The following is a 12,500-nucleotide window of genomic DNA, read 5'->3' on the forward strand; positions in this document are numbered from 1 at the left end:
CGATGACGTGACGTTGGTGATGTTGTTGCCGTACATGAAGCACTTTTTGTTAAGCGGACACTCACACACACACACATGTACACTCACACACACACACACACACACACACACACACACACACTCACTCACACCAGAGGTGGGCACAAATACATCAAAAACTATTTTGTTACAAATTACAAATACTGGCTCATGAAATCTAACAAAATAAAATACAAAATACTGATGTGAAAAATGTATTTAATTAAAATACAAGTAATTAGTCATTTGGAAATACAAAAATGCCCACACAATAATCATGGTACTAACAAGGCATATTATTGAAATGTACCCCAAGAGACAAGAAATACTATTTTTGATTGGCTGGCAGGGGGTTAATAATTCTGTACACTGGGGTACCTATGAAGTAGATCTGGTAAAAAATTTAATCACCATCCCAAATCAATGTAAACAATGATTGAACTGACAAGCAGGCTTCGCAACAGTGGAATCAACTGTAAGAAAGCAAACTACCCACCATCATTTTCCGTAACCAAAAATTGAACAGGTTGGCTTCTTTTTAAACTGAACTACATTTCCCTTGTTTTGCTATAAATGCATGCCTACTCCCCTTAGAATTATAGGGTTCTATCTACGTTCTGAGTAGTTCTGAGATATTGAGCTTCAAAGTTTTAGAATTCCATAGAGTTATACTGGTAAGTGGAACAAACCTCTTCAGATACACTGCAAAAAATGAATTCTAACCAAGTGTTATTGATCTTATATTAAGATTAAAAAATCTATTTGGTATTGTTTTTAGTATGAAAAGACTTACCTAGCGCCCTCTCAAAAAGATCATTTTGACTTAATTTAAGAAGACTTTAACTTATTTTTAAGGAGTCTTATCAAGACAAATTTGCTCAACGACTGGCAGACAAATTTGTTTGTTTTAGGACAAATTTGCTTAACGACTGGCAGACAAATTTGCTTGTTTTCAAGATGAGATGTCTTAAAATAAGTCAATTTTTTTAAATTAAGTCAAATGATTTCACAAAAAAAGCTTAGGTAAGTCTCTTCATACTGAAAAAACAATACCAACTAGTTTTTTTTATCTTGATATAAGATTAATAACACTTGGTTAGATTTGGTTAGATAAGCAGTTTTTGCAGTGTATAATGTCCAAAAATGCATACAACTACAAGAAACACCTCACCTCATCTTCTCATCCTCACCTTCTCATCCTCACCTCATCTTCTTAAGATGTCACAGAATAAGAATATGTCAATAACTCAATTTTGACAAAAATGTCAGATAGAACCTTATCATTCGAAGAGGACGCTGGCAGCATGGGGATAAACAGAATAACAACCTATAAGGTGTCCCAAAGGTCCGTGGATCATTAACAACCTATAAGGTGTCCCAAAGGTCCGCGTATCATTAACAACCTATAAGGTGTCCCAAAGGTCCGCGTATCATTAACAACCTATAAGGTGTCCCAAAGGTCCGTGTATCATTCGTTCATTTGATCTTCAATTGAGAATCCAAAATGAAAAAACGAAAAAAGGACTTGTTTTTTCATCATCTGTTTATGAATGTGATAAAAACCAACAAATAATGCTTTGTTTTTCAGACTTTTGATTTCATGATCAGATCAAAAGTAGAACGTTTAAAAAAACGGCCTCAGGCCCAAAACTGATTTTGATATTTATTTTTTCCGATTGCTCTTACCCGGAAATTATTTATTGACTTCCATTGCCAGCTGCTGCTTCTAGGCCTACCAGTCCGATTATAACTTTACCACACACAATTTAACCTAAAGATCTATATTTAAATGACCACTCGGACAGAGTATAAGTATATATACTTTTTTGATCCCGTGAGGGAAATTTGGTCTCTGCATTTAACCCAATCGGTGAATTAGTGAAACACAAACAGCACACAGTGAACACACAGTGAGGTGAAGCACACACTAATCCCGGCGCAGTGAGCTGCCTGCTACAATGGCGGCGTTCAGGGAGCAGTGAGGGGTTAGGTGCCTTGCTCAAGGGCACTTCAGCCACGGCCCACTGGTCGGGGCTCGAAGCGGCAACCCTCCGGTTACAAGTCCAGAGTGCTAACCAGTAGGCCACGGCTGCCCTAGCACCAGAATCAGCACCAGAATCTCTTTTTTTTCCCCTCAGTCGGCAGTCTAAACGAATAGGTTTTTCTACTATATGCTCGATTCAGTAGCGTAGCCAGAAATGTTCAAAAGGGTGGGCAAAGCCAATTTGATTGAACAGCCTAAGAGAAGCCTAGATGAGACACACCATACAAACATTAATCGCCATGTTATATTTATGACATAGTGGAATGTATGTAACACATTTGATCACAGCTGACAAATTAGGCAGAAACATTTTAAACTGGAGCAAAACAATGCATGAATGTAGGCCTAGCTCGGCAATACATGAAAAACACAATTGAGACAATAGATTGACCATATTGTACAACTGCAAAGCCTTATCATAGGCATGTTACATCTATGACATGAAAAGTAGAACTTATTGAACAAAAAATGGCAAATTACGAGTCGCTAAACATTTTAAACTTGAGCAAAGGCATGAACCCAGCAACGGTGCGTTGCATAACTTAAAACACAAACTGAAGCAACAGCTTGGACAATCCTACTGCAAAGCCTTTCCTTCCATAGGCATGCAACGTCTATAACATAAAAAGTTGAATATGAATGCATTTCACACCTGACAATTAAACGAGCTGCCGCCTGTTCGCGATTTGACTGATTCTTGAGCTCTCAGAGCAGTGTTGACTTGCGCCTTTTTTAGATGGTGAACGTAATTGGGTAAGACTGACAAGTAGACGGGCCTAGGCCCGCCTGTGGCTATGCCTATGGCTCGATTTGAATTATTTGCTCTGTTTGTGAATGAAGTTGTAGCCCCTCTTTCCTTTGATCAATGTGCTTGTTGAACTATGCATGTCCCTACTTTCCCTTAGATACTGTCTTTGGTGTAATCTCACTAGAAGGCTACGGCAGCTGGCTGCTTTCCAATGACGTTGGCGACAAATGACGATCTGAGCTGATAGATCTAACATCTAGGCCTACTTCCCTACATGGGCTGATACTACATAGCCTAGGCCAGTCATTACTTCTATAATCATGGGGCAACGCTTTGGGCTTAACGCCGATGTTCATAAAAACCAAACAGGCATGAGAAGGGAGATGATTTTCTGTCGATTCAACGAAACTGAGTTTGCCATCGTTGCGCAAGTCGCCCAATTTCTCGCTATAGTTGTTAGACAATATTTTCTGTCGCTATGGGATGGCCAAAATTAGTTGCTAAATCTAGCAACAAAGTCACTGGTTGCTATTGGCAACACTGAGAACTGACAGGTCTAGACCAAGAAAGTGACTTGGATAGACTTCCAGGTCACAGAAATCGGAACAAATAAATATCAAAATCAGTTTCGCCCTGAAGCCATTTTTTTTAAACGCTATACTTTTTGATCTGACCATGAAATTAAAAGCCTGAAAACAACGTGTTATTTGTTCAAACAAATAATGAAATAACAAGTTTTTTTTTTTTTTGATTCTCAATTGAATATCAAATGAACAAATGATATGAATGATATTGAAGGAATGAATTAACTTGGGAGAGAGTTCCACTCCGGGAGAGAGTTCCCCTCCGGGAGAGAGTTCCACTCCGCACTCCGGGAGAGAGTTCCACTCCGGGAGAGAGTTCCACTCCGGGAGGTCTTTGTCTCCGTCTCCTCCGTTATTTCTGCATATCAGGGCAGCTCAGTGGATGCTACTCCTTTTACATAAATCCTCATGTCCAATCCAAGTTTTCATACTGTCCTGTAGTAAATGCGGATCTTACTCCTTACATAAATCCTCATGTCAAATCCAAGTTTTAATACTGTCCTGTAGTAAATGCGGATCTTACTCCTCTTACATAAATCCTCATGTCAAATCCAAGTTTTCATACTGTCCTGTAGTAAATGCGGATCTTACTCCTCTTACATAAATCCTCATGTCAAATCCAAGTTTTAATACTGTCCTGTAGTAAATGCGGATCTTACTCCTCTTACATAAATCCTCATGTCAAATCCAAGTTTTCATACTGTCCTGTAGTAAATGCGGATCTTACTCCTTACATAAATCCTCATGTCAAATCCAAGTTTTCATACTGTCCTGTAGTAAATGCGGATGTTACTCCTTACATAAATCCTCATGTCAAATCCAAGTTTTCATACTGTCCTGTAGTGAGAATGAACATCCGCAATTAGGTACTCAAGGTCATGGGGTCAAAGGCCGTGGTCCTAATATTCTCCCTCAGTATATTATCTCTATCGTTTTCAAATTGTAGCCTTGTAGCACTTAACACACCTGACAATTCAAGCTCCTAGTTACTTTTTAGTTTCTTTCAACTTCCTGACATGTTCTAAGCCTAAGGGGTTCTAAGGGGCTTTAAGTTGTCTACAGGGTGACAAAAATTGACATAAACAAACTAGAATTGCGGTTCGAGGAACTGCAAGAGTGGGTTTGATCAGGGGCATGGAACTCGGCCTCATCCAAGGATTCCAACGGTACCTCATTTATAAAAAATCGGACATACGGGTCAAAAGTTACATGCACACACCTTCATATACACAGACAGCCCAGCCCAGCCCATTAGACAGTGCCAGATGGCTCAGAACTCTGCCAGGTGCAAGCTTAAACAATTAGAGCTGTGATGTCATAATCGAAATTAGAATCCTGAACATTCCGCCATTCATTTCAATGGGGCCGAAAAACGCAGAAAACGGGAATAACGCGAAAACGACAAGGGCCAGCGATACCGAAAGTAACAAAGCAAGTTACAACCGTTCGGCCTGAATTTTGGAGTTTGAACCACGCCGATAGCTCAAACGGTCTAGGAGCAGTAGTTTGTACAAAAAGTGGGTGAAAAGGAATAATAAACTAGATTTGCGGTTCCGAGGAACTGCAAGAGTGGGTTTGATCAGAGGCATGGAACTCGGCCTTATCCAAGGATTCCAACAGTACCTCATTTATGAAAATCGGGCACACGGATCAAAAGTTATCTGCATTAACGCAACATCCAATAAGCTAAAACGCATAAATATCGTGGTTGCTATGCTGGTTGCTAGGGCAATCATACTGGTTGCTATAGTGGTCACTAGGTTAGAAGGCCAGCGCCTCCTGAGAGGCCTGAAGGGTCAGTTCTGAGGTTGTTGGCTGCTGGAACCGAAAAATGGACTGCATTTTCTTAAAAGACAATGTGACTGAATGTGACTGAAGTGCGGGCAAAGTTTGCACAGAAATGTACGATTTTTCCCACCCTCATCGACCATGTCATAAAACTTGTTTAAATGATCACACGACGCCTCCTTGCTGCTTTGTCGTCTACATCAGCCTTTCTCAAACTTCTTTGACCTGAGGCCCAGTCAAGGCATACTTTGGGGTCATAGGGCCCACCTACATGAACCCCCCTCCTCCCACCCCCATCAAATTATAATGATATCACAATTATTATTATTTTTATACTATATTGCTATACATGAACTTCAAAACAGTCAATGTTTAAAGTGCTAAGATTGTTCACACACGTTTGTGAAAGCATGCACATCAGAGTATTGCTTTACTAATGTAAAATATAATTAGGCCTACAGGCCTAATTAATACTTCTCAAAACAACAGCAATTATATGGGTGCCGTTGTTTTGGGATGTTTCCCTCATGCAAGCATCATACACTGATAGAATATATATATGCTATTTAATTACATTTCATTTGAATGCCTAAATGTAAGAATTCAGGAAACACAATACCAGCTTTTGTGAATGGTAAATGGCGGATCAGATCATGCGTAAATCAATGATCTGGAGACCTTTAACTATCTTTAACTAAGACTATAATAGCTTTTGGCTGACTTTAATACTTAATGCTAGACAATGTTTTATATAGTCTGTGCTCTGTTTTTTATGGAAGTTGCATAAATACACGTCTTTCTATTAAATGTAGTTTCATAATTAAATAGCCTTCCAATAAGTTGAAGCTTAGCTTTGCTACCAACGTGCACACACATGCATTGAATAAACGCTCATACCACGACTTAATTCTATGCCTCTGTTTGATGACAACAAATGAACAAGCATTTCCTACTAATTGCAGAAACATTTGTTTTCTTAATACAGTAGCCTACGTTCAGTTCACGTTCGCTCAAAATATGATTGAGTTCATGAACTTTCGTTCAATGAAGGCGTTCAGGCACAACACTGGTTATCCGGTCATAAAAAGCCGTGGCTTTTGCTAACTCATTCATTTTTTATGCTTAGCATGTTAGCTAACATTAATAGGTTATGTGCTGAGATATGCTGAAGATTTTATTTCACTAAAATTTAATTCACGTTTAATTCATCTGTCTAAGTTTTTAGATTAGAGCAGGCCTATATTCAACCTTATTGTCATTGCACGAGTGAAATACCGTTTTAGTGGTGCAAATGAGTAGGCTACAGTAACTGACATGTCAAACAGTGCACCCATGAAATGCATCCCTAGACTGTTCCATACACATAGGCTACAGTAGGTAGCCTACTAAAGATAGCTTAAGGTCTGTGGCTAACGCAGCGCAGTCGTAATAAAAGTGTCGTGAAGGTTTTTTCGGAACCGAACATGTTCTTGTTTAGGTTTAAAAAGCACTACTAAGCGAGACTATGTTGCGCATAAAGCATGAAGTGGGCTCATATTGACTGTAACTATCAAGTTGAAATCAAAGTAGCCTACTGTGCATCGATTCCCCTCTCACAGAAGCAGCCTATACATAAGCACTTCAAACAAACAAGTGTTTCACAGGGAGCCTACACCGGGCGCGTAGCCTAACTGAAGAGCTCCGTTCGCAACGTGCAAAAACAAAAGACGTTAGCCTAACTTACTTATCGTTGACGTTGACCCGACACGTTCATAAGTTAGACCATAGACTGATAAGGACGTCCATCAAACTAAAAGGGTTCATTCTTCGATGTCTTCAAATTCGTTCGAATAACCCGCCTCTTCCGTGTGTATCCTGTTGCGTTCAATTCTCTTCCCTGCTGTTCCAGCAACAAGGTTTCGCGCGAGATTTACGCCACATCCCAGAAAGTTGTGTTTTCCCAAGATGGCGCCCGTCTGTATATGTGAAGGAGACGTGAACGGTACTGTTTTTCTTTTTAATAAACCGCCTGTAGACTTACACAGTTCTCAATGCTTCGATTTACATGTAGATACCCTCATTATGCTACAGTGTAAGTGTGTTGCTATTTGGAGCCTTGTTAGCGATTTATTTTTACTCTACGTTTAGTTCAAGCATCGTTGGTGGTGGGTCAGGTCATAGATATATATACTGACTAGATTTCGCCTTCGGCTTCTCAGCATGCGTCAACACCGCCGCCATCTTGTAGCGGGGATCTGAAGCTCTAAACTAGTTCTCCCGTATTGTCAGTGTTACCTATTTAGCTTACGTTTGGCCATTCCCAGCTTACAGAAAACCTTTTAGCGATTAGCGACAAATTTGGGAACTTCTCACAATGATGGCAAACTCGGTTTCGTTGTTGTTGAAACGTAAGAAAATCACTTTTCTCATGGCTTTGTCATTTGTGAATTAAGCTACATCTCGTTTGCCCATAGCATTGGCCCATGATTAAAAAAGTAACGACTGGCGTATGAAGTAGCAGACCACGTTAAAGCACGGAAGTAAATGTTCTACAGATCTACAACTACAGATCAGCAACTTCTGGTAAGATTACAACTTACACGAGTAAACGAGACGAGAGGTATGTGGCCTCAACCAGAGCCTGTCTACGGAGAGTCTGTTTACTTTCATTGTATCGAACCTGGTTGCAGTTCACTCATTGTTCCTCTAGGGGCCGCCGCTAGCTAGTGCAGAATGAATAGGAGTCTATGGGGCTAGACGGGTAAAATGTATCTTTATTATCATCAAAAGCTTAGTTTTCTCTAGACTCGACCATAAATACATACCTGTCAGTTGGAACAACCCAAAAAACTAGATAATTGCTGGAGATTTTGACGATTTATGGTGATTTTATTTTCGCTAGATCTTTGCCTAGATTGACGCTAATGCATTATAGAGGAGTGGGCCACCGCGGCAAGATGGCGTCTTGATTGACGCATTCGTTCCAATGAACAGCAGTCGTCAAGGCGACATCTAGTCAGTACATATATCTATGGGGTCAGGTGACGAGCCGTCGAATCACAGCACAGCACCCAGAATGCATTGCAACACACCGTCATGAAGGGACTCATCGTTAGGTTGGCTTTAAATAGCATACAGAACCTATAGTAATTTAACGTTGTTTGTAAGCTCCACAGATCGTGGCAAGACAATTGAATTGATTGTGGACTTCTTGCCGGGCAATGATGAGTAACTTAACTTGAATGGTAGTGTGCGTGGATGTGCATAATATCTGTACGAATCTGTATCTGTGTGTTTCTCAATGTTATAATCTATACAACTCTATACATGACTAAGTTTGAATCGAGCTAGCTGGGCATTGAACTGGACTGAATGGACTGGGAAAAAGTTTTTTTTATTTTTTAAATGACCTGTATGAACATGGATTCACTTTAAAAAAAAGATGGCAGAGCGCAGAGCGCTTTTTTACATGACCTTTACACTTGGTGCTGGCAAGGCATTGAACTGGGCTTCATTCAAGGATTCCAATGGTACCTTATTTATAAAAATCAGACATACGGGTCAAAAGTTACATGCACACACCTTCATATACACAGACAGCCCAGCCCAGCCCATTAGACAGTGCCAGATGGCTTAGAACTCTGCCAGGTGCAAGCTTAAACAATTAGAGCTGTGATGTCATAATCAGAATTAGAATCCTGAACATTCCGGGCCATTCATTTCAATAAATAAAAACGCATAGAAAAACGGGAATAAAAAAGCGACAAGGGCCAGCGACACGAAAGTAACAAGCAAGTTACACCGGTTCGGGCCTGAATTTTTGGAGTTTGAACCGCGTCGATAGCTCAAACGGTCTAGGAGCAGTAGTTAGTACAAAAAGTGGGTGAAAAAGAAGATATAAGTAAACTTAAGAAGAACAAGCCCACAGCATCAAACCCACTAATAAATAAAGTAAACTTAAGAAGAACAATAGTGGGGTTGCTCCAGCGAAGCCATGCTGTGGGCTTTAGTGTTGTCACGATACCAAAATTATGACTTTGATACGATACCTGCCATAAATATCACGGTGCTCGATACTGAAACGATACTACGGTGAAATCCTAAGATATCTCCTCCAAGTGTATTGGGTTATTTGTGTTGAATTCGGTGCACTTTTCTTCTAAACTTCTAAACTTCCTACATAATTATTATTTTTTATAGTCAGTAAAAAAGGTAGGCCTACTTTGTGTGATTAAGTCCTTTATTGTTTGTTATAGTTAATTTACATTGTGTTGTGTTTTGGCAATAAAGTAGCTTTAAATAGCCAAACTAAGATAGATCAAGGTCAGTGTTGAAACTACTGCATGCAAATCACTGAATGCTATGCAGAGGGGCCTAATCTTTAGGCCATCTGATGTACAGTATAGGCTACCCTAGGCCTTCCTGTGTTCATGGGATTTCTTTGAAAGTTGCAAAGGGAAAAATGTGAGGATAGTCTTGCACCCAGTGTACAAGTACGACGTTCCAACCACTCAGGTCTTCGTCAGATAGGCCTACCATTACCTGTTGCAATATATCTGTGTGCATTCCTACATTACGTCCATTTCTTTGATAACATGATTTGCTACCACGTAACAATAAGCCGCTATTATTAGGACTCATCCGCGTCACGGTGGTAATATGCTGTGGGCTTTAATTAGCATTTCGGTAGCCTATCAACATCTGGGCAATAATTATTGAACAAATTGCAGTCTACATGCCATGACAAATATTACCAGTAGTACTGACCGAACATGAAATAGATTGTTTACAAGTTATGGTAATGATATTCTGGCGTGAACGTTGCGCTTTCATCACATTAGCACCCTATGATTAGGCTACAGCTCGTTATGTCTCGTCAAAATGACCTCGTTATGTCTCGTCAAAATTCATTGATGAAGGAAGGTTCGCTTTATCCCAGAGAACCATAGGCCTACTCGTTTCACTTAGGCTAGATTAAAACAGAAGAGAATAACTTGGCACTAACCATGTAGTCGTGTTTTCTATAGCATATTCGTTAACCTGTCGTTCTTTGAACTCTTTAAAAATGTTGGGATATGTCTGCGAGGTGTTTAGCCATGCGTAGCCTAGGCTACTGCTTATAACTGACTTTGACACATATTTTACAAACGGGCCTCTGTGTACCTGATGGCTTGCCTTCACTACTCCCCCTGATGGCTTGCCTTCACTATTCCCCCTGATGGCTTGCCTTCACTACTCCCCCTGATGGCTTGCCTTCACTACTCCCCCTGATGGCTTGCCTTCACTATTCACGATGTATCCCATATAGTTCCAGATTTCACTTCACCTTTTGTTTTATCCACAAGGCAGGACTGTCGGCAAAGAACTTTGTTGACGTTAGCTGCCACTCACTCACTCAGAGATGCCTGCTTGACACGCCCTCTTGCCTAGATGCGTGCAAGGAGCAGAGAGCAGCAGTTCACACAGACGCCGAACGTTATTATTTTAATAAAACATCGATTCTAAAAACGTCGGAAATCGTATTGCTTTTTGCGTGAAGGCATCGTGATATCTTTTTAGTATCGATACACCGTGCAACACTAGTGGGCTTGCTGGATCAAACCCACTAATAATAATAAGAAAACTTAAGAAGAACAATAGTGGGCTTGCTGGATCAAACCCACTAGTAAATAAATAAATAAATAAAGTAAACTTAAGAAGAACAATAGTGGTCTTGCTGGATCAAACCCACTAATAAAGTAAACTTAAGAAGAACAATAGTAGGCTTGCTGGATCAAACCCACTAATAAGAAAACTTAAGAAGAACAATAGTGGGCTTGCTCCCTGGATCAAACCCACTAATAAAGAAAGAAATAAAGAAAACTTAAGAAGAACAATAGTGGGCTTGCTCCGCAAGCGGTCTTGCTGGATCAAACCCACTAACAAATTGGGTTTACCTCCCATGTTGTCCTTACAGAAGGGTGATAAAGTTGACCATTTTGGCTCCCACAATTGACTTTTCTTTTCATTTTTTTTCAACTTTACACATGTTCAGAGGGCATCGTAATAGAAGAAAGTTGGATCTAACACCACATTGTAACTTGGTCACAATGTGGCATACCACACAAAGAAAAATGGAAAATGGGTAAACATTTCATGCTTTTCTTCCAAAAGGTAATGAAATGTTTAGGTTAGGGTTTCTCAACGGGGAGTTTTTTTTGTTTTTGTTTACATTTTAAACTTTCATGGTTTTCACATATTTTTGGTGCAAAAATAGGCTATCTGAAATAAATAGGCTATTTTTATTCATGGGTTTCTAACCCCCACCGCCCCAGCTACATTTCACTGTTTATCTATGCTCAGTGGTCATACAGTGCAGTTTGGGCCTGCACACGCCGGACTCACGCCCCCAGCCCTGCTCGCTGTTGTTCTGCAGCTGTTTGAGCGTAGTCTCCATTTAAAAGACCATTGCTAATCAAATAATTAGATATGTATAGGCCTACACAGGTCTCACGCGGATACTGTTTTGTAATTGGTTGGATTGTTATGATGTGCATATGTTGTTCACGTGATGTGCACTTGATTTTTTGTCCATGATAATATGACACGCCTTGTTGCCTAGATTTAATGTTCCTATTGATTTAAAAAAAAAAAATCATTACAACCAATGCTGATGTGGTAGTGTTTTTTTTTTTTACCCAACCAGTCTCCAGGAAGCCAGAGGATCAAAGTAAGGTCAGGGGGCTTTTGCTCAAAAAGGTTGAGAACCACTGGTTTAGGTCAACTTTACAGTTGAATAGGGAATTGCCCAAAGGATATCTCCAGGCACCCCGCCTATTCTTAAAACCAGATTCACCAAGATTCTGGCCTTTGGCTTTATGATAAACATTGCCTATTGTCATGGTTATTAGTGGTAGTATATTTAATTGAGTGATGACATTTTGGCTTATTTGAGAAGTATTTAAGTAGTTGAAATACTTAAATACAATTTCTCAAAGTATTTTGTTACAAACTACATTTGAGTTTTTCCAATCCTGCAAGATACAAATGACAAAATACTATAAGTAATATAATATAAGTAATTAAATACGTATTTTAAATACATATAATTAAAATACTGCCCATGTCTGACTCACACACACTCTCGCACACACATACACACACAGACACACACACACACACACCCACCTGTTCATCTTGCCGGTGACGTCGATGTCGTTCATAAAACAGTCGATGTTGAGCACACTCTCACACACACACACACACACACCTGTTCATCTTGCCGGTGACGTCGATGTCGTTCATGAAGCACTCGATGTTGAGTGGCAGGTCGGAGGCGTTGGCGCTCATCAGCCTCTTG

General features: G+C 40.0%; 1 protein-coding gene across 1 annotated transcript in view; it reads right to left on the reverse strand.

Moving 5' to 3' along the window:
- Positions 1–12,500, reverse strand: part of hspa4l (heat shock protein 4 like) — a 72,530-nt gene that overhangs the window by 46,097 nt on the left and 13,933 nt on the right. Inside the window, 1 exon segment of the mRNA XM_048249402.1 lies at positions 12,411–12,500. This exon segment is cut by the window's right edge and continues 155 nt beyond it. Within this exon segment, the coding sequence (XP_048105359.1) occupies positions 12,411–12,500 (90 nt within the window).

This window comes from Alosa alosa, chromosome 1 (genome assembly GCF_017589495.1).
Source record: "Alosa alosa isolate M-15738 ecotype Scorff River chromosome 1, AALO_Geno_1.1, whole genome shotgun sequence".
Taxonomy (NCBI): Eukaryota; Metazoa; Chordata; class Actinopteri; order Clupeiformes; family Clupeidae; genus Alosa; species Alosa alosa.